The sequence below is a fragment of the Nansenia antarctica genome, assembly GCF_963989245.1.
Source record: "Nansenia antarctica genome assembly, chromosome: 2".
NCBI classification, from domain to species: domain Eukaryota; kingdom Metazoa; phylum Chordata; class Actinopteri; order Argentiniformes; family Microstomatidae; genus Nansenia; species Nansenia antarctica.
This window is the reverse complement of record NC_137675.1, coordinates 58,495,145-58,517,916: the sequence shown is the minus strand read 5'-3', so window position 1 is coordinate 58,517,916 and position 22,772 is coordinate 58,495,145. Positions and strand designations below refer to the sequence as shown.

The 22,772-nt window shown below is 41.9% G+C and overlaps 1 protein-coding gene across 1 annotated transcript in view; it reads left to right on the top strand.

Moving 5' to 3' along the window:
* Positions 1-1,698: 1,698 nt before the first annotated feature.
* Positions 1,699-22,772, top strand: part of LOC308150324 (uncharacterized protein) — a gene marked incomplete at both ends in the record, with an annotated part of 33,839 nt that continues 12,765 nt past the window's right edge. The window contains 6 exons of the mRNA XM_080523169.1: positions 1,699-1,758; positions 6,430-6,650; positions 12,317-12,437; positions 12,819-12,872; positions 13,451-14,563; positions 14,896-15,694. Of these exons, the coding sequence (XP_080379295.1) occupies positions 1,699-1,758; positions 6,430-6,650; positions 12,317-12,437; positions 12,819-12,872; positions 13,451-14,563; positions 14,896-15,694 (2,368 nt within the window). The remainder of the gene's footprint in view (positions 1,759-6,429; positions 6,651-12,316; positions 12,438-12,818; positions 12,873-13,450; positions 14,564-14,895; positions 15,695-22,772) is intronic.

Here is a 22,772-nt window from a genome sequence, read left to right as displayed (position 1 = left end):
AGTGCCCCTAAGAGGTGCCCCCGAGAGGCGCGCCTGCCCCCTGAGAGGCGCGCCTGACCAGTGTCATGGTGAATCCATAATGGTACAGTGTTGCCTCAAGGCAACATTTGCAACTTACCATAATTTTAACAAGTTTCCATTACTTAATTAGCAAAGAAAGTAAATTAAACTATTAGAAAGTAAGCTTTACTCATCTATTATTATGAATAAAAAAAATTCCAGATTGAAAAAGGCCAGGAAAATAGGTTTTCAGACGATGTTTGTGGAGAGAAATGGCTATGCTGATCCTTGTGGGACAGTCTGCAAAAAAGGGATTCAGCATGGCCTACAGAGAGACATGTGACAAATTCAAACACTGCTTTTGGTTCCTTATGGCCCTGCCTCTTTTTCTAAGTATTGCATCATAACTGGGGATGCATTGTGTGAATGTAAAAAGCCAAGAATGGGTATGTTGCCTAGAGGCAACAAGGTACCATAGATTAAGGAAAGAATTTAATTGGAAATTAAAAATGAGATATTTTAGGACTCCTTTTATCATATAAAAATATAACAGAACGACAACGAATTTGTGTTGGAGGGGGATTGTAAACAGATTGAAGATCACACACACATATTTTGGGACTGCCCGAAATTGAGGTTGTACTGGGAAGGAATTTGTGCAGAGATATTTGCCATCTTGAATGTTAATGTACCATTAGAACCACAATATTATATTTTAGGAGTAATCCCGGATGGGGCTATGGATAAGAAGCTTTATTTACTACATGTTCTTCTCTTGGTGGCAAGAAAGATGGTGAGCGTGTCTTGGCTTAAACCATTACCACCCACCCTATATCAGTGGCGAGACAGGCTGCTGATGGTGTACACAATGGAAAAAATAACAGGGAGACTCCAGGTGAAGACAGTCATATTAGTAAATAGATGGGCTCCTGTAATTGCTTATTTTGGGTTTCAAGTGTGAAAAGGTGCAGTACAGACATAAAGGTAGACCTGACCATGACTGATTTTTACTTTATTTGAATGCATTTGTGTCTTGTCGAATCAATGTTCATTCATTCCTATGTGTGTGGAAGTAACTTAATTGATGCCATGAATTACAGTATATGAGTTATGTGAGTACATAATGAGTATGAGGTTGAATAAACATTTTGTTAAAAAAGAAAAGAAAAGTAGTGCTGGGGACACATGGGAAGGGGAGGGGGAGAGAGTTAATTGGTGAAGGCAACCATGACCTTATCATAACCGTTTCAAATGTCAACTTCCAATGGCGTGCCGTCAGAGTCAGGCCGTCCCAAGCATCTGACAGCATTTTTTGCTCAGGTGCCACGCCCCAACAATCTAAAATGCCTATCCTATCCTAGTTTGTCCAGACTTGCAGTGACAAACATAAGTACAGAGGTGTCTTCTCTGATTATTTAAAAACATATTTTTGCAGGATGAAAATCTCAAGATTCTGGTTCAGAACTTTGGGAAGACCGACTGGAAAACCATTGCCAGCTTCCTACCAGTGGGTATCGAGAACTACTAATGATTACAATGAAGGCTGTGTAATTGAATTCATTTGTTTTTCAAATGTAATTGATCCATTCATTGCCATTAGGATTTTAAATGTGTTAATGATTGTCCCTAACTGAGGAGAACCTAACACAATCGTAATTCCTATAGGGTCGTTCAGAATACCAGTGTACGCATCGCTTCATGAAAGTTCTGGACCCAGATCTGGTCAAAGGGGCCTGGACCAAGGAGGAGGATGAGAAGGTGAGTAGAACCAAGACGTGTCATCTGGATGGTTCTCAACTCGACTGCTGCATTCATAACATGTCGGAACTAGGAAACTCTGAAATGTCCAACTTGGAAACTCGCTGTAAAAAGATGATAACCGAGTTTCCCGCTTGGAGAGTATGAACCAATAGGAAGCTCTAATCAAAATACCTTACATTGAACTGAGGTTTCTGAGTTTCAGACATGTCATGAATGCAGCATTAGATTTAGTAGGTCACAGAACGTCCCTCTCCCCCCACCCCCAGTCTTGCCTAGAAGTGATAGATATTGAGAGAGGTATATAATGGCGCTTCTCCACTACCGTCCCGTACCGTACCGGAACCCGTGCTCCCGCTTTGTTTTGCTTTCTCCACTGCCAACTGGCCCGTACCAGGCCATAGTACCGTACTGATTTTAGCTACTGCTCCTGAGTCGGAGCGAAAATTACTATCCGTGCTACTATGTGACACGTCAAGTTTGTGTAGACTGTGTAGGCTGGAGGAGATGTCCTCTTTTTACAAGAAACCCATTTAAAAAAAAAAGAACATGACAAATTGAGTAGGGGACAAATTTACTCCAGTTCATATGGAACACAGAAGAGGGGTGTTGCTATAATTATACAACCACACATACCATTTATAGAAGAACAACATATATACGATAAAGAGGGCAGGTTTGTTTTAGTAATTGGTAAAATAGAGTCAAATACTGTCTCATTTTTAAATGTATACTATCCACCGGAATTAGGCCCAGAATTCATGTCAGAAATAATCGAAATGTTAATGACAAAATGTAAAGGAATCACCCTAATGGGAGGAGATATGAATCTTACAATAAATTCTAGGCTAGATTCCTCAAATAATAAACCACACAGAGCTGATAAAACATCATCAATTTTAAGAAGTGCAATGTCAGAATTTGGATTAGTAGACATATGGAGGATGCTAAATCCAACTAAAAAAACATATACATATTATTCTGGACGATTTCCAACTTCCAATAGACTGGATTATTTCTTCATGTTTAAAAAAGACGTAGAGAGGATGGAAACATGTACAATAGGCACAAGGGATTTATCAGATCATGCTATGCTATCTATAACTATACATTTGGATATAAAGCAAGGAGAAAAAATATGGAGATTAAACAACTCACTTCTCCAAGATAAGATCTTTGTTGAAAAAATCAATAAAGCCATAAAAGAATACGTAGAGATAAATGACAATGGAGATACTAATCCAACTATTATATGGGAGGGCCTTAAAGCGGTACTACGAGGACAGATAATATCATATTGCGCATGGAAGAAAAGACAAACACAACAAAAACAGAAAATACTTGAACAACAAATACAACACTTGGAAGACAAATTAAAAAATACAAATGAAATAATAGTAAAAAAGAAGTATAAGGAGTTGGATAAAATTCGTACAGAGGAAGTGGAGAAATTAATGACATACACCAAACAGAAATATTACGATGGAGGACCTAAGTCTTTAAAACTCCTAGCATATCGACTTAAGACACAGACTAAAAAAGCACACATTTCGAAATTGAAGACTGTAGAAGGCTCTGGAACAATAACGGAAAAGGATAAAATAGCTGAAGAATTCGTAAAATATTATGAGAACCTTTATAAAAACACAGGAAACATTGACCTGGGACTAATGAAAGATTTCTTACATAAGTTAAACTTAAAGCAAGTAACAAGATCAAAAAATGAACAGCTCATTAAGGACATCACAGTAAATGAAATACAACATCAAATAAATAATCTTAAAATGGGGAAAACACCAGGTGATGATGGATATACTAATGAATTTTATAAAACTTTTCAAAAACAATTGATACCACTACTTTTACAAGCATATAAGTTTGTATTACAAACGGGAAATTGGGCAACTACTTGGAACTCATCTATAATAACGGTTATACATAAAGAAGGTAAGGACGCTACTGAATGTTCGTCCTACAGGCCAATATCACTACTGAATACGGACCATAAAATAGTAACAGCCATTATTGCCAATAGGTTAAAGGACATCGTGCCAGATATAATAGACAGCGACCAATGTGGTTTTATACCAGGTAGGCTGCTGTCAGATAATATAAGGAGGACGTTAAATATAATGGACTACGCACAAAACAATGGTGCAAACCTTCTACTCTTAACACTGGATGCAGAAAAAGCATTTGACAGAGTGCTATGGCCATTCATGTTTGAAATTGTAAGAAGCTTTGGATTTCATGAGAATTTTAATAAATGGCTTCAAGGAATGTATAAAAATCCAGTGTCAAGAGTAAAAGTAAATGGCACAATATCCAGAAGATTTCCAATCTATAAAGGTACAAGACAAGGAGACACACTCTCAGCAGTTATATTTGCTATATGCATGGAAGGACTAGCAGAAAGTATAAGGAAAAATAATACCATCAAAGGCATAACGATAAAAGAGGAACAGCACAAACTGGCATTATATGCAGATGACGTGGTTGTTTATTTAACATCACCAGCCCAATCCTTACCAAGCCTAATGGAAGCAATTACAGAATATAGTAAACACTCTGGTTATAAACTAAATGAAAGTAAGTGTGAAGTATTAACAATTGGAGAACAGATAGATTCGGAAATTAAGGAAAAATACAAGTTGAAATGGGATGCAAAGAAAATCTAATATTTAGGAATCTACCTCACTGGAGATATAACAACATTATACACCGACAATTATCAAGCCCTTGAAAATAAAATGCGAGAAGATCTTAATAGATGGAAGATAACACCTGAATCCTTAATGAGTAGAGTAGAAAGCGTCAAAATGATGATCCTCCCACAGTTTCTGTTTTTATTTCAAACATTACCAGTTCCCATTCCACAGCGTAGCTTCAAAAAATGGAATACAATGCTCTCAAATTTCATTTGGAACTACAAAAGTAAACGGAAAAAACTTAGTATACTAACTCAAACCAGAGAAAAAGGAGGGTTTAATTTCCCTGATCTAAAGTCCTATTTCCATGCAACTCAAATAGATACAATAATGAAATGGATGAATAACTCGGTTCAAACCAAATGGAAAGACATAGAAAAACAAGCAATATCAATATCAATAGGAACACTACCTTTTCTGAGTCTAAAGGATATTCAAAAACATAGTGGAAATAACAGATGCATAGAAAATACCCTCAAAAATTGGAAAACTATTCGTAAAATGTATAAATGTGATGACAAATGTATTTATTTGAGAGAGATAGCCAGTGACCCAGACTTTTTACCTAATAAAACAGACAAAATGTTAGAAGAATGGGCTAGGAAGGGACTACAGGTGTACTCACAGATGGTTAAAAATGACATGATAGACTCATTTGAAACCTTAGTTAATCAATTTAATATAAGTAATAGCCATTTTTTAAGTACTTACAAATTAGAAGCTACCTTATAACACAGCAGAGGAGACAGGAACAAAGATCACATATACTAATGGAATATCTGATCAAAAATAGAAACAGTGAAAAGACAAAAATCTCAAAAATTTACAAAATCATGCAAGAAATCAAGATACAAGAAGATAACACTAAAGAAAAATGGGAAAACGAATTAGCAATAACAATTACGGATGACGATTGGAAAGAAGCATGCAAAAGAATATTTAAGACAACACAATCAAAATTCTGGAAAGAATTTGCTTGGAAAATAAATATGAAGATCTTCCTAACACCAAAAATGTTGTCAAAATATAGGCCAACAGGCAATGCAGAATGCTGGAGGAAATGTACGGAACGAGAAGGCAATCACACACACATTTTCTATACATGCCCTAAATTGAAAAGGTTTTGGGAGGCAGTTCAAGTAAAAATAAAAAATACATTTACCTTACAAAATCCTATACATCCAGTCAATATTATACTCTGTCTTATTCCATTAGATATATACAGAGAGGGAGATAAATATTTGTACACCATACTACGTATCGCGGCTTTAAAGCAAATCACACGTAAATGGTTGGACTTAAACCCACCATCCGTTAATAATTGGAAAAAAACTGTTGAAGACATAAAAGAAATGGAAAGAATTACTTGCAAAGTGGGAGGCCGTGAAGAGCAATTCACTATGAACTGGAGTAAATGGACCGAATGAATGAGTAGGAAGGAAGCCCCCCCCCCCCCAACCCTCCCCGATCCCACCCCTCCCACCCCCCTCCCTTTGTCTCTTACTTTTCTATTTCTATCCCTATAATTTCTCTCTTCTTTTTTTTTATATTTTCTCTCTAGTCTCTATTCTTTATTTTCTTTATTTCTTGTTCTCTCTATAAAAAATAAAAAAACAAACAAAAATGATGCAGGATGAACTTAAACAAGTGAAGAACTTGTAAAGTGTGTGAAATGAACTTGTGAAATGTAATGTAAAGTCCTGCAATAAAGTATAAAAAAAAAAAAAAAGTTTGTGTAGACAGAGCATCCAGTCCATTTCTTTCTCAGACGAACAGTAACACTCTCAATAGTGCATGTAGGCTAATTGAATAATTTAAACGATAGATTTACATTTTAAAAACGTAAATGTTTTAATACATTCAGACAGAAAGTAATCTCGCGACCCCTCCCACTTTAAGAACCGCTGCAGTAGACTATACCTGCTCTGCAACCCATGATGGATGATATTGTCCCTCCCACCAGATGATGGATCTGCTGTCTAAGTATGGGGACAAGCAGTGGGCGATGGTTGCCCGGCATCTGAGGGCTCGTCAGGGGAAACAGTGTCGCGAGCGATGGCACAACCACCTGAACCCCGACGTGAAGAAGTCCTCCTGGACACCAGAAGAAGACCTGATCATCTACAAGGCCCACTGCGTCCTGGGGAACCGCTGGGCCGAGATCTCCAAGCTGCTGCCCGGAAGGTAGATACTGTATGATGTGTTAAAATAAACTGAATCTAGACTGAATACATCTAAATAATGTGTAATCATCTCAATTGACTAGAATGAATTGCACGTCATTACAGTATATCTCAAAAGTGAGTACACCCTTTAGATTTTTGCAAATATTCTGTCATATCATTTCAGGGGATAACACTATCTTAATGAAACTTTGATATAACTTGAAGTAGTCAGTGTGCTGCTTGAATAACAGCATAGATTTATTGTCCATTGAAAATTACTCAGTACACAGCTGTTAATGTCTAAACAGCTGGCAACAAAAGTGAGTACACCCCATAGTGAACATGTCTAAATTGTGCCCAAAGTGTCAATATTTTGTGTGACCACCATTGTTATCTAGCACTGCTTTAACCCTCCTGGCCATGGAATTCACCAGAGCTGCACAGGTTGCTTCTGGAATCTTCTTCCACTCCTCCATGACGACATCACGGAGCCCACGGATGTTGGACACCTTGCACTCCTCCACCTTCCTCTTGAGGATGCCCCACATGTGCTCAATTGGGTTTAGGTCTGGAGACATACTTGGCCAGTCCATCACCTTAACCTTCAGCTTCTTCAGCAAGGCCGTTGTCATCTTGGAGGTGTGTTTAGGGTCAGTATCATGTTGGAAAACTGCCCTAAAAAACGGCCCAGTTTCCGAAGAGAGGGGATCATGCTCTGCTGCAGGATGTCACAGTATATATTGGAATTCATGTGTCCCTCAATGAAATGCAGCTCCCCAGTGCCGGCAGCACTCATGCAGCCCCAGACCATGATGCTGCCACCACCATGCTTGACTGTGGTCATGTTTCCAGTAACTCATGTTCTTGGATTCATTGTCTTCAGCAAACTGTTTGCGGGCTTTCTTATGCATCGGTTTCAGAAGAGGCTTCTGTCTGGGGCGACGGCCATACAAACCGATTTGATGCAGTGTGTGGCGTATGGTCTGGGCACTGACAGGCTGACATCCCACTTCTGCAACCTCTGCAGCAATGCTGGAAGCACTCGCACGTCTATTTTTGGAAACCAACCTCTGGATATGACGCTGAGCACGTGGACTCAACTTCTTTGGTCGACCCTGGCGAGGCCTGTTCCGAGTGGAACCTGTCCTGGAAAACCGCTGTATGATCTTAGCCACTGTGCTGCAACTCATTTTCAGGGTGTTGGCAATCTTCTTATAGCCAAGGCCATCTTTGTGAAGTGCAATAATCCTTTTTTTCAGCCGCACAGAGAGTTCCTTGCCATGAGGTGCCATGTTGTCCAGCATTCAGAGAGAATTGTGCCCAAAACACCAAATTTAACAGCCCTGCTTATCATTTACACCTGAATCCTTGTAACACTAACGAGTCACATGACACCAGGGCGGGAAAACAACATCATTGGGCACAATTAGGACATTTTCACTATGGGGGTGTACTCACTTTTGTTGCCAGCTGTTTAGACATTAACAGCTGTGTACTGAGTAATTTTCAAAGGACAATAAATCTATACCAGTGTTTCCCCTACCATTGCCTTGGCCAACGGAACCCCCCGCCCCCAAGAAAGAGGAATTATTACGGACGTAAACACCAAACATCTGACAAGCAGGCTAAAATATCAGCTTTTTTTAAATGCACCGAACCCGAATCTGGCGAGTGGCAAGCCCATGTCATGGGCTCGTTGGTAACGTTAGTCCGCCAGTAGTCTCGCATAGACAATTGTATTACGGGACTTTTATTTTTGAAATTCCTTGAAAGAAAGCTACCGGACAAGAGTTTCATGGCATCTTTCTGCACGCGCGTTAACTTGAGTCTGCAGTCGAAGCGGGAGGCGAGCGCTGATGGAAGAACCTGTGTTTACGCGAGCTGCATGTAAGAACGTAGCAAGTCTCTAACACCAGGGACAGCGACGGAAACAAGTCACAGACTTGTCACAGACTTTATCGCCCTAACCCTGACAATCACAAGTAGGATCATTGCTTGGTCGATGTATTGTATTTTTTTTGGGTCAATTAATCAAATCAAATAAAAAATGTGCATACAACATCGTATCTGGTAGCCTACTGGTACTTTCAAACCGCAAGTTGTTTATTAATATCACAAGGTTTTTTGCATGAAATAAACTTCTCTGTGAGCGGCAATTCCTTCGACTCACATACACGCGATGTATGTATTTTTAAGAGAAGTGGCCAACACCCTCATCACCAACGGTGACATCGTCGTTATACTTAGGTTAGGGCGGGAGGTGTGAATGTTGTGGTTAAGTATGCTAGTTCTGTGCCCCGCGGTGGTGTAGCGGTCTAAGCACTGGCCACTAGTGCAAGTTGCCCACCGGGGACTGGGATCGTATCCCAGCTCGCCAGATCCGGATATGGCTGGGGCACACACGGGGAGCAACATATTGGGCGGTATAGGAGTAGTTCCGGACAAGGATCCGTCGCGCAACACCGCCCCCGTCTGGTGCTGGAGTAACGGTACTGGGCTCGAGGAGCCAGTCAGCTAGTCTGCCTGGCGCCCTCCTCTGGGACTGCCGGCCACGGGGTCGTGCGGCGGATCCTACGCAATAGGCAGGGGATAATTGGATGCTAGGTTGGGTTCAATTGGCTACCAAATTGGGTGAAAAAAGGGGATAAAATCTGGAAAACAAATATATATATATTTTTTTTAAAGTATGCTAGTTCTACCGTCAGTTGGCCTCGCCTGTACGTATCCTGCCTTGGCTGTTTATCACACACACACGCTCACACCTTGGCAGTGGGCCTCACAAAAAAGCCCCCTGCCTCTCTGGGACTTCCCCTCCTGAGGTTTAGGGTTGGGTACCGAAAATCGGTACCGGTAGGTACCGGTTACTTTACATTCGGTATGTACCCGTACCGAATCGCAAAGGAGATTTCGGTACCTCATTTCGGTACTTTTCTATCTCGCTCCGGTGTCAACTGGTGACTCGTGACGTCACATCGCCTGTTAAATTTCCACTCAGTGAAAGCAGCGAGTACGGAAGGATAACGAGAAGGTTGCTAATAGCAACTTCCGCTAACGGGTTGGCATAACGCGACGCTCGACTTATGGGTGCATTCCGTAAACTCGTTCTGGAATTCTGATCACCACTCGTGGAATGCCTTCTGTCCAATCAAATGACCCCTTATGACGTCGGGCCCAGTGTGCGCTGCGACGCTCTCAGAGCGAGTTTACGAACGCAAGCCTTTGATTGGACAGTGCACTCCAGGATTCGACGCGTCTGTTGATGACGTAGTGCGGATGTGTGGCTGCGTCTCTCTCTGCGAGGTGGACAACATGATCGGGGATCTCCTGATATTCGGGTACTGTGTCAGATCATGTATATATCATGTAGATATATCCTTATCCTACTACTGTGTCTGAAAAATCAATCGTCATCATGGACCAGAGAGGGGGAGGGGAGTAGTAGTAGCTGAGCGGCAACAGAGTTTGGATTTTGACGAGGTGGAGGGCTCCAGTTCATCAGAGTTATATTTCCTCTCGGTCTTCTTGGTTCTGGGGGCTATGCAGGCCTCTTCACTAGATCCCTTTTCTAAGAATATTCTGATGTCCTTGAGGGGCTGCCGAACAAGTGTGTACTCGTATTCGACATCAGTACCAACGATAGGCACCCCCAGCTTAATGGAGTCCCCAAGGCTCAGGAGTTTTATTTTCATTTATTTTAATTTGAGTGTATATTTAACTAATATATATTGTGCCTCAGCAATAAAAAAGTGAAAAGCTGTTTAATGTTGTCGACCGTGTTATTATTATATATATATATATATATATATATATATATATATATATATATATATATATATATATATATATGTCATTTAAAAAAATCTAAAGTACCGAATTAAGTATCGGTTAGGTACCGGTACCGGATAAAACCCAAACGGTACCCAACCCTACTGAGGTTAGGGTGAAGGGTTTGGTTAAAGGGACACTTCACCAATTTTGAACATCATATCACATTCATTATCTTGGGTCTTGGAGTCAAAAAGATAAGAGAAAATGTCATGCGGAAATTACCCCCTGTTATGTTGATTTGGGTTAAAATATATATATATTTGGGGTAAAAAAAAAAAAATCCATCTGACTGGAAACGCGCATCTTTCTGCACGTGCGTTAACTTGAGTCTGCAATCGAAGCGGGAGGCGCTGATGGAAGAATCTGCATGTAAGAACGTAGCCAGTATGTGCATACAACATCGTATCTGGTAGCCTACTGGTACTTTCAAACCGCAAGTTGTTTATTAATATCACAAGGTTTTTTGCATGAAATAAACTTGTCTGTGAGCTGCAATTTCTTCGACTCACATACACGCGATGTATGTATTTTTAAGAGAAGTGGCCAACACCCTCATCACCAACGGTGACATGGTTAGGTTAGGGTGGGAGGTGTGAATGTTGTGGTTAAGTATGTCAAATTGCAGATAACTAGCACAAATAATTGGGTGGGAGAGGTTTTGGGTCACAAAATCTCACTCCAAACTTTTGGTGAAACTTGGCAGCCCTGGTGTCAAAGAACTAGCAAGCTAACTAGCTAGCTCAGAGGTGATTATATGAGCTAGTCTGCTGCACACATGCCAGCTAAAGAGCTAACTGGATGCACTTTATTATTTTACTTAAAGTAGATATACCATCTTTCTTATTCTGCTAGAATTGGGCTTTATGGTAATACCATAATGGCATATTTACAGTACATGGTCAGTGGATTGAAGCATTGGAAATGTCTGTTTTTTATAGTTGGACATACACATTTTTTTCAGGTGAGAGAGTAAAGTCAAAATGACATTATCTGACTGCATTGCCCACAGCAATCCAATATTCAATTATAATTATGTTATAAATTGATATGGATCAATTTATACCTCTTATTAGATTATACATACTCGGTTGTTATGTTTGCCTTTTGGTTGACAGCAAAAGAGGGAGAGAGGAGGATAGAGAGGGAGAGAAGGAGAACGAGCAGGATGGTGCACCAGAGAGAGAGAGCGCAAGAACCAGGTGAGAAAGTGGACAGGTAGTCAAGACCACATAAGTAAGTAGCCTTGAGAACCGATGGTTCTCGAGCCTAATGGCCCATAGGGCAGGAGCCTATCTCCTGTTTCCATAGCGTGAGGCGGCTTAATGTACAAGTTAGTACACTCCCTGGACATGACGCTGGTATGTCGCAGGGTCTTACCCCCTGGGGGTCCATGCCACGGTCCATGCCACCCCCCCAAGGCAGCAAACCTAGGGGAAACACTGTATACTGTTATTCAAGCAGCACACTGAGTACTTTAAGTTATATCAAAGTTTCAGTAGGATAATGTTATCCCCTGAAAGGATATAACAGAATATTTGCAAAAATCTAAAGTGTGTACTCACTTTTGAGATATACTGTATGTCTGATTGGGTTGCTTAGTGTCTGTTAGAAATTGTTGAGAATTGATGGTCAGAGTATGTTACTGTCATTGCATTCATTGCTATTGTAAGGTTTATTGTGATATGTCAATCTTAGCAGGATCTTATGATTCAGAATGGACGGACATAGACACAATGATATCTCTGTGTTACTGGTCAACAGATGAATAGAATAGTGTTGCTTCCATCTGATTATAGTTGGGTAGGTATGACACACAGCATATTAGATCACAGCTCTGTTTCTCTACCCCTCTGACAGGACGGACAATGCAGTGAAAAACCACTGGAACTCCACTATCAGACGCAAAGCAGAGATGGGATGTTATGTAATGGAGGGGGGCGTCACTATACCTTCTGAATCTACACTGGAGCAGGGAGAGGTCAGCCATCTTCTGTCGTCTTCATGTATACCAACTGCATAGTTCCTATGCAGGTCTGGAAAGTGGAATGAAATAATGACCATTTCCAGACCTGGAAATGTATGGAGAACACAAACAATTGACATGGTCTGGAAAAATGTGATGTCAGACCTATGCCATATTCATACCAGAAGAGTTCTTTATTGAATTCAATATTTCTTTAGAGACAGATCTATATTGTTGTGTTGTGTAGTTGGAGCCTATTTTAGACCAGGATGTAGGTAACGCTACACACGCAAAACAACCAGTTTTTTCAATGAATGCATCTTGTTAATTGTTTCAAGATTAAATGATTTGATTGTAGTCGTTTTGTAGTAACCAACCTTCTATCTTCTCCTCCAGGTGGACTTCTGCTGTGATGTTGTTTTAGACTCTGAGCCGGAACCTCCAGAGGTGGTAAGAATGCGATGGCCTTTTTCCTTGTGGGAAAATAAAATGTTTTATATTTCACAATTTTTATCATATATGAAATATATTTGATCTAGTGCTGTCAATCGATTAACATTTTTAATATTCTAAAATACTAGTATTTACTTACAATACTCTACTTACAAACTCAGTTGCCCTGAGCTCTATTCTACAAACATGTAGCGTTTCAGAGAGCCAGGGAGCACGAGGAGAGGATCGTGCTCGCTTCAAGGTTAGTGGACAGAGGGCGTCGAAGGATGAGGTGAGAGCGGACAGGAGGGTGGAGGATGCTGCATCCTCCCTCCTCTCAAACGCTACATGCTTGTAGAATAGAGCTCAGGGCAGTTGAGAGGAAAGGGAGAAAAACTGGCCTCTCTGATGACCTAAACCTCTATCACTCTCTCCTCTCCAACTCCGCCTCCTCGCGAGTGTTAAGGCGTTAACATTGACAGCCCTAATTTTATCATATAGTCATACATAGATTATGATTGTGTTTATTACATAATAGGCTGTGTGATGTAAGTTGCCTTTTATAAAACGTCTTGCCCCATCTGTGTTCCCTATAGATGAGACAGAATGTGACCCCCAAGCTGAAGATGAAGCAGAGGAAGGACCATCGCCAGGCCAAGCTGAAGTCTGTGGTCTACTCCTCTGTCCCTGGCAGGAGAGACTCCCACAGCCCCTCCTCTACCCCCAGCTCCGGTTCCAGTGGCCCCGCTGTGTCCAAGCTGAAGAACATCACTGGAGACGTGCTGAGGATGATAGCAGAGGACATGCTCCCCCTCAGCTTCGTGGAAGGTTCCGGGTTCAGGACTTTCATGGCGTCCATCGCTCCCCAGTACCAGCGGCTCTCCCAGCGGACGGTGGGGCTGCGTCTCTACGACGAGGTGGAGAAGGCTGTTAAACCGAAACTGATTGGCCGGCTGAAGAACTGTCTGTCCACCGTCTCCGGGGGCAATGCCATGGTACACGTCACCCTCGATGTCTGGGCCAGCCAATACGCTGAGCCCATTGTGGCCGTGCAGCTGCACTTCCTTGATGACGACTGGCAGATCCACCGGCCAACCGTGGCATTCCGTCACGTGGGTCAGAAGAACATGCACGCCGGTGTGGCGAGGGAGCTGGAGGCTGTGTTGCTAAGCTACGGGCTCTTCCCTTACAACGTGGGTTACGTCATCACCAGCGAGGCCAAGCACACCATCTCAACCTATGACCTCTTCTGCGACTACAAGATCATGTGCTCGTCGCAGAGGGGTGACCCCGACGAGGAGGAGATGCTGGCGTTTCTGGACGACCAGGTTCCCCCCAGTGCCGAAGACTTCTCAGAGGTCACGTTAGGGTCACGGTTCAGCTGTATCGCCAACACACTACAGCTGGTCATCAAAGAGGCACTGAAGAACTCACGCGTGGTCGATAACCTCCTCTCCCAGGTCACCAATGTCATTGCGTTCTTCCGTCGCAGCGCCTACTGGAACGAGGTGCTGCTGAAGGAGTGCGGCCTCTCCCTTGCCCCCTCCTCCTCCCCACAGAGCTGCCGCTGGAACTCCACCTTTGTGTGCATACGGCGGATGGTCCTGGAGGCCACGTGGGGGTCCGTTATGACCCTCCTGGCCCAGGCCCGCATCGAGGCCAAAGACTCTTCCAGCTCCCCGCCCATGGTCAGGGCCAAGCGGGAACAGGTATGGTTTAATGTTTGCTGTTATAGTTTAATGTTTGTCTTTTTGTTATTTGTGGTGAGGCTCTTCTCCATGCATGGAATGGAATAACAAATTATATCAAACACGTGATACCCTAACTAACCCTTTCACTTTAGTTTTCGCTTCTAACAACGATGTCATTGGCGATCAAAGATAGTTAGTCATTACTACATTTTTAGGATTTATTTTATCCGTTTTTCTCTGAAATGTTTACGTAGTGGCAGAGCAGCGGCCCTCTTGTTTGTTTATGTACAGCATTTGGCCTTCTCTTTATGTCCAACTGAACAAACTAAACTAAACCTTGAACTGAATAGGTGGTGGACATCATCGGGCTGTTGGAGCCATTTGAGGAGGCCATCCAGGTGCTCCAGAGTGACGCCTCCACCTTCTCCCTCATCATCCCCTCCCTGATCGGCCTCGACAAGACCCTGGAGACGCGCGCCACCACTTACAGCCACTTCTGTAAGGCTCTCCGCTCAGGGCTTCACACCCACTTCCAGACTCTCATCCTCCAGAGAGACCTAATCCTGGCCACCGTCCTGGACCCTCGCATCAAGCTGCAGCCCTTCAATGAAGCCAAGCAGGAGGAGGAGAGTGCCACCCTGACCGCACCTTCCAAGTTCCAGGCTTTGGTGCTGGTGGAGTCAGTGGTGAGCGATCAGGGGTCTTCTCCTTCTCCTGCTACTTCTCCGGTGGTAGAGGAGGAGGAGGTGGTGAAGGTCACTGTGAAGCAGGAGGAGGAGAGCGAGGAGGAGGAATGCCAGAGGGACTCTGAGGCCTCTAGCACCAACAGCAACAACAGCTCCAACATCAAACGCAAATCCATCTTCAGCTTCCTCCAACCGGCAGCCAAAACCATGAAGCTCTCCGAGCTAAACCAATACCTCTCCGAGCCCCCGCCGGATGGAGACTGGCCATCCCAGGCCTATTGGAGAGCTGCCTCGAGGTTCCCCCAACTCCAGAATGCAGCCAGGAAGCTGCTGGCTGTCCCTGCCACCTCAGGGGGCTTCGACCGCCTCTACCCCATGGCCTCTTGCATCGTCAGGGCCAAGAGGAGCCGGCTGCCCCCGCACACCACGGAGAGACTGCTGCTGTACAGGGAGTCCCTCAAGGGTAGGGAGGGGAAGGAGGGGAGGAAGTCGAATGGCTCAGCAAAACGGGATGTGCTGAAATGAAAACGGTGTCTGTGTCTAGCTATGTATCCCACTCTCTGTCCTCCAGAATGTGAACAATGGATTAAAGAACTTTGAGGACTTGGTGATGTTGCAAATCAAGACATGTAACAACATGCAAATAATACCTCAGATGTATGAGTAAATAGTTGTTGTTTTTAAAGTAACTGATGTTTACTGATGTTTTACTTTAAAAACAACAACTATTTACTTTAAAAACAACAACTATTTACTCATACATCTGAGGTATTATTTGCATGTTGTTACATGTCTTGATTTGTTCCTGTTCGCGGATGACTCGGCTCTGCTGGTCTCTGACAGGGACATATTGCAGGTGGAAAAAGCGCTAAGCACTGAACTGAGTAGAATCTGCATCTGGCTAGCTGACAATAAACTATCAATACACCTAGGTAAAACTGAAACCATCCTATACGGATCCCCATCTAAACTCAGAAAGGCTGAAAATTTTAAAATAAAAGTGGGTAACATTAATATCACAAGAAAAGAGGATATTACATACCTGGGCTCCATCTTAGAGGCAAATCTTTCCGGAGATAAAATGGCAGCAAAAGTAATCAAAAAAGTTAACCATAGAACTAGATTCTTGTACAGGATATCCTCACTTGTCAGTAAAAACACACTGAGGACCCTATCAGGAGCTCTCATTCAATGTCACTTCGACTATGCCGTAACATCATGGTACTATAGAACCACAAAGGCCCATAAAACAAGACTCCAGACAGCCCAAAATAAACTGGTTAGGCTTCTGCTAGGCCTCAACCCTAGGACACATCTAACCGCTGCTCATTTTTTGAGCCTTGATTGGCTACGAGTAGTTGACAGAGTGCAGCAGCTTGCACTGGGCCTGGTCTTCAAGATACGCTACACCACAAAGACACCCAAGTACCTGTCAACATACTTCCAAAAAGTGAACAACGTCCACACATACAACACCAGAGGAAGCTCCACAAACCACGTTCAACCGCGTTGCACCACAAACAAGGGGTTAAACTCGTTTGCAAACTATGCAGTAAAAATGTGGAACGCCCTTCCTATAATCTTAAAGGAGTGCAAAACACTGCCCACCTTCAAAACCACTCTCAAAAAACATTTACAGGAGGCGGCAATCCGTAACTGGACCCTCTAAATCAAAAATCAGATTAAAAGACCCGAACTACCCACTGTACATACTTTGTGTTTTGTCCCCCGCCCCCACCTGTGGTGTATGTCCCCACCTGTCCTACCCGCTGTACATACCTTATGTTTTGTTGTATTGTTCTTCCCATGATGGATGTGTGTTTATCTTGTAGATAGTAATAGTTATTTGTCTGTATTATCTTGTAGATAGTACTAGTTTTTTTGTCTGTCTTACATGTAACGATGAATTGAGAATCAAGGACCCCAATTGAAATAAGCCAGTGGCTTTCTTGGGTTTTTATCCTGTTAGTTGACCTTGTATGTAATATGTACTTTCATGTACCTACTTCTGCAAATCTTCTAATAAAGTTTTCAATCAATCAATCAATCGATTTAATTAATTTTGGTATAAAAAAGTGGAGAGAATGTTCTAGACTGCCTTGTCGGATAATGGACCACATGGCAAGATTGCCTACTGTCTGTCTACTCTTTTGTGTTTAAATGTCTAAACCACAATGTTGACTTAGTTGATTTGTCTCATGACAGCCTTTAAGAATCTCCAAATAACTGTCAGTGCATGATTTATTTTTCCATTCTGATTATATACCTACTGTAGTTACTACTTTTAAGCATACATTTTCTCTTTGAGAATCAAGAAGCATACAGGTAACTAACCTGTGTTACGGAGGGACAGTTCAGTTAAGCATGGGAAATGACTGAATGACCTACTACGTACCGTAGTCTTCTGAGGTGGTACAAATAGGTCAGGAATGCGAATTGCCCCAAGAATTGAATTTGAATGTATCCTTAAGAGACTTGAGTGGATCACAAGGGGCTACTGCTGACACAGTTATCAATGACTATGCAACTGGAAGCTGATCTGTGTTTGTTTGCCTTACAGTCTCTCATATTGCCCTATCAGTTAGGTTTCTTCTCTTCAGTCTGTTGCCACTGTGTTTAGGTGTTAAGCAAGTACATCACATTTTTTTAAAGTTATTTTTTCTGAGTGGTGCAGTCCCACTCATATTTTTCATTTTATTGGACAGATACAGTGAAGACAGACAGGAAAGTAAGGAGAAGAAGGGAGAGAGGACATGGCCGGATTGAAACCCATGCCGACATGGGCATGTGTTTACTGTAGACCACGGTGCTAGACCATTGGACCACCCCAGGTCATAGTTACATCACATTCCTGATTAATGAGTTTATCAGCTTTATGTCTATTTATCTTCTGTCTGAAACCTAAAACTTATCAGGATATCCACACAACTGTCAACTAACCACTTTCGCCTTCTAGCTTTGAACTAACAATGCTAACTTGATTTGCTGAATGTCAACAGTTTGCTCCAAGTAGAAGTAGGGGAAAGCACCTTTCGACCACAAGGTCTCATTTTCAAGTGTGCCTTGGTTACAGAAAAATAAATAAACACGTCACTATTACATTCCATTGACAATACATTTACATACAGTTTTCTAACAACAACAACCCTCCATCAAGAATTCGGTAAACATGTTTCTGAAATGGCCCAGGGAAAGTCATTAAGTCTCATTTTACACTGCAAGTCATTCCATGCCCTAGAAGCACAGTAACTAAAGGCAGTTTCAACCAGCTCAGAGACATGGGACCTCAAGGTCTGACTAGTCTGGCTGCATCTGATAAGTGGAATAAACTCTCTGAATAATAAATGCAATCAAATCTGTTCTGTACTATACATACACTCACCAAACATTTTATTAGGAACACCTGAACACCTTCTCATTCTTTCAGGTGGTGTAATGGTGTGCGGCTTCAATCAATCATCGCTTGAAGTTGAATGCCACAGCCTATTTGAGTATTGTTGCTGGTCATGTGCATCCCTTCATGGCCACAATGTAGGCCTACCCATCTTCTAATGGTTACTTACAGCATAATAATGTACCATGTCACAAAGCAAAAGTAATCTCAAACTGGTTTCATGAACATGACAATGAGTTCAGTGTTCTTCAGTGGCCTTCCCAGTCACCGGATCTGAATCCAATAGAACACCTTTGGGATGTGGTAGAACGGGAGATTCACAGCTTGAAAGTTATTCTAGCTTTTTGTCCCTTCAACGTCACCTCCTCCACCCCCTCCCGCCCGGCGGCCACCGCGTCACCCTCCACGACCAGCTACTCGCCCAAGAACAGGCCGGTCCGATCAGCTGTCCTCCGCAGGGGCAGAACCACCCACTAGTGCCCCCCCCGTACAGAGATACTACTAGCCTACCTCACCTCAGGACTATTGTTTACAGCAGACATAGCCTACAGACTTCCTGTTCTTCTTTCAGTTATTCATATAGCCTACATAATGTAATTTATCAATTAATATAATTTATAGGCTATAGGCTACGCTGGGTGTCTCATAGTAATTGTTTGATTTCAAATCCAAACTCTTTTGGAGTGTATAACCTAAAGAAGAACCCCCCCAACAGACAAATATGGACGGACACACGCACATACACGCACACACATTTACTCTACAGAAACAACACAAACACAGACGGGTCAGTAACTGTGGAGAAACAATGTCATTTTTTATTATAAATATGAACATGTAAAATCAAACATACATGATATATAATGTATGGGAAAAACATTGAGAATAGAAAAGACTGGGTTCCGATCTATTGTCAAGGCTGCACTGCAGCGTCCACTCACAGGCGCTATCCCACTACTGGACGGCACGGGGGCTTTGACCTGCTTCGTTTCCGACCTGGGCCGGTGCACCCCTCCTTAGACGACCTGGTAGTCCCGGGCTCCCCCAGGAGCACCATATCGATACCGAACTTAGTGTGGACACCCGTTCGACATGGGCCGCTACAGCCCAGAGCCCCTCAGCTCATTCGATCCGCCAACCTCAGCCTCCCGGTGACTTGGATTACAGCAGACATAGCCTACAGACTTCCTGTTCTTCTGGACTACATTCTTTCAGTTATTCATATAGCCTACATAATATAATTTATCAATTAATATAATTTATAGGCTATAGGCTACGCTGGGTGTCTCATAGTAATTGTTTGATTTCAAATCCAAACTTTTGGAGTGTAGAACCAAAAGAAGAAAACCCCCAACAGACACACACGGAAAAACACAAATATGGACGGACACACGCACATACACGTATGCACATTACTCTACTACAGAAACAACAACAACCCAGGCTGGTCAGTAACTGTGGAGAAACAATGTCATTTTTTATTATAAATATGAACATGTAAAGTCAAACAATGATATATAATGTATGGGAAAAAATAGAATAGAAAAGATTGGGTTCCGATCTATTGTCAAGGCTGCACTGCAGCGTCCACTCACAGGCGACAGCTACAGTATGTAGGTAGTAATCTACATCTTTCCTAGCAGGTGGACCTGGTTCAATCTCCTTAGAAACAAAACATTACAGATTTAGCTATTCTCAACTCTAAATCAACTGCACTGTTAAAACACTAGTATTGTGAGACCTCACCTGTGTCCCTGTAATTGTCTCTGCTGCCCTTTGACCAAAAAAGCTCCTTGTTATGTCCATTTTCCTTTTTCTCACTGGCATATTTGTGTTACAGCTCACCTATTACAAGTGAGACGATTGACAATATCAAAAACATGCTTGCACACACACATATAACTTACTCACACACAAGTTAGTGTTACTGGCCCCAATTTGGTACAATTATTACAGAAATGATTGAGAATAGAGACATGGTTGACATTAAACTAGCTTGTTACAGTTAGCTTCATAATCGCGGGTGACGTCGGGTTGGGTTTTTCACTAAAATAAAATGTAATTAGAACATGTTTGTACTGACACAACATGACATGAACTTGTTCATTAATATATTACATTTGAACCAACAGTATTATGGCGTTTATACAGTTTGTTTAACCGACCTGAATGAATGAGAATCGTGGACAAGGTTTTAACATTAACGTTACTCATGGCTTGTTTATTGAGGAACCGATGTCCCGCTCCAGTGTTGCCAGATTGGGCTACTTTTGGTCACTCTGGACGGGTGGATTCGGCAGCTTTTAGACTGAAATTGTCAATCCCGTCTGGCAACCCTGCGCTCCACTACAGCGCCAGGCTGGGATGGTGAGATGGAGCCGGGAGGATATTGAGTTACCGTTGTGGATAAAATCACCAACATGACAACACGTGTTTCAGATACAATTTTCAGGGGATTTTTTTTTATGCAGGTATGGCGAGTGCCATGAATTGCTAAACCAAAACGACGCCTATTGAGACACAGCGAGCGAGCCACACACTTTTAATGAATGGATTAAAGAGCCGCACACAGACAGGCAAAATAAAATTGTGTACGTACTAAAGTCTATAAATACCAAATATACTTGAGAATGAGCTTTGTATTTACGCCCTGAGATAGTGGCTCAATTATAGCGTCTGAATTAAGCCAAGTGAGCGGGAGAGGGCAGGGAAGGGTGGCTTCTCTGTAAGTTGCATAGTGAGGCTGATAGGCATAACAATTGTGCATTTTATGACTAAAGCATGAAACTTTCTACAGTGTTTCTATAGACTGTAAACTTCATTTTTAGACGTGGAACCACTTCAGATTTGACCTCTGGCGTCAGGTAGACTAAAGGTAGACACTAATTTTCAGGAGTAAAATATTTCTGCAAATCATTCTAGAATTTTGCTGTGCAATCTAGAACTTCCCTTAACTGCAATGTATAATGTCTGCTTGAGTGCATTATGACATCAAATTGAATATTTAGGATGAATGCAACATTCTTAGAACATGGAAGCAATTTACCATGAGAGGAAGGGGGTTGTGGACTCATTTACCACTGGTACAGGGTTGGAAAACCCTGTGATCATCAACCTTGTGATCAACCCTATGATCATTCTATAGTATAATATGATATATTATCATTCTAAGGATATGCTATATTCTTTTCCCATTTTTTTTTCACTTTATTATTTAAAAAAATCATTTTGATCATTCTATGATCATTCTATAGTATAATCTGATATATTATTATCATTCTAAGAAAAAAAGTTTAAAAAAGTTTTTTAAAAGGATGGATATATTAATGGTGGGACACATGACAGAACGGACATTGTAGGCGGTAACTGCCTCCAGCAGAGGGCAGTAATGCAGCATCAAGGACGCACGCTGCCGTTAAAACAAAAAGAAGAAGAAGAAGACGACGACGACGTGGTCTATTGCCGCGATACCAGGGAACGAGAAGTCGATCTAAGATGGCGGAGTCAGTAAACACACACCGTGCTGAAGCTGAAGACCTTACGAGTGATTATTAAGTTGACAACTGTGACAGAGGGCAAACATTACAGCAGTAAGTTTTTTTTTTTTACATAATCTGATCCATTAGGTGTTTATTAATGCCTGTGTGGTGTTATTCTTTAAATGTTGACATTTTTTAGTTAGTAATTCAATTCATAAAATACAAAGGTTCCATCTCACAAAACATAATGGAATGTAAAAACTTTGACGCTCAATATCTCTGAACTGCCCTAAACGGAGATAGAACTTTATAATTCTAAGCTCACGATATCATGTTACTACTGACCACTTCTGTCTGCAGAGATAGGCTATTCTGTCACTATACAATGTTATATATATATATATATATATATATATATATATATATATATATATATATATATATATATATATATATATAATATATGTTGGCGGAACTTGTTATCAGTTTATGTCCGTGTCGCCTGGTCTGGACGAGCACACGGAGGTACTGATGGCGCTTCTCCACTATGGAAGGCCATCAACGCAAATAACGTCTAGAAATCCCGTGTCCACACGTAGCGCCATTGTAGTAGATTTTGGCACACATAAACCGTATAAACTGTATAGTTTGCCTTTTGCTATAAGGAC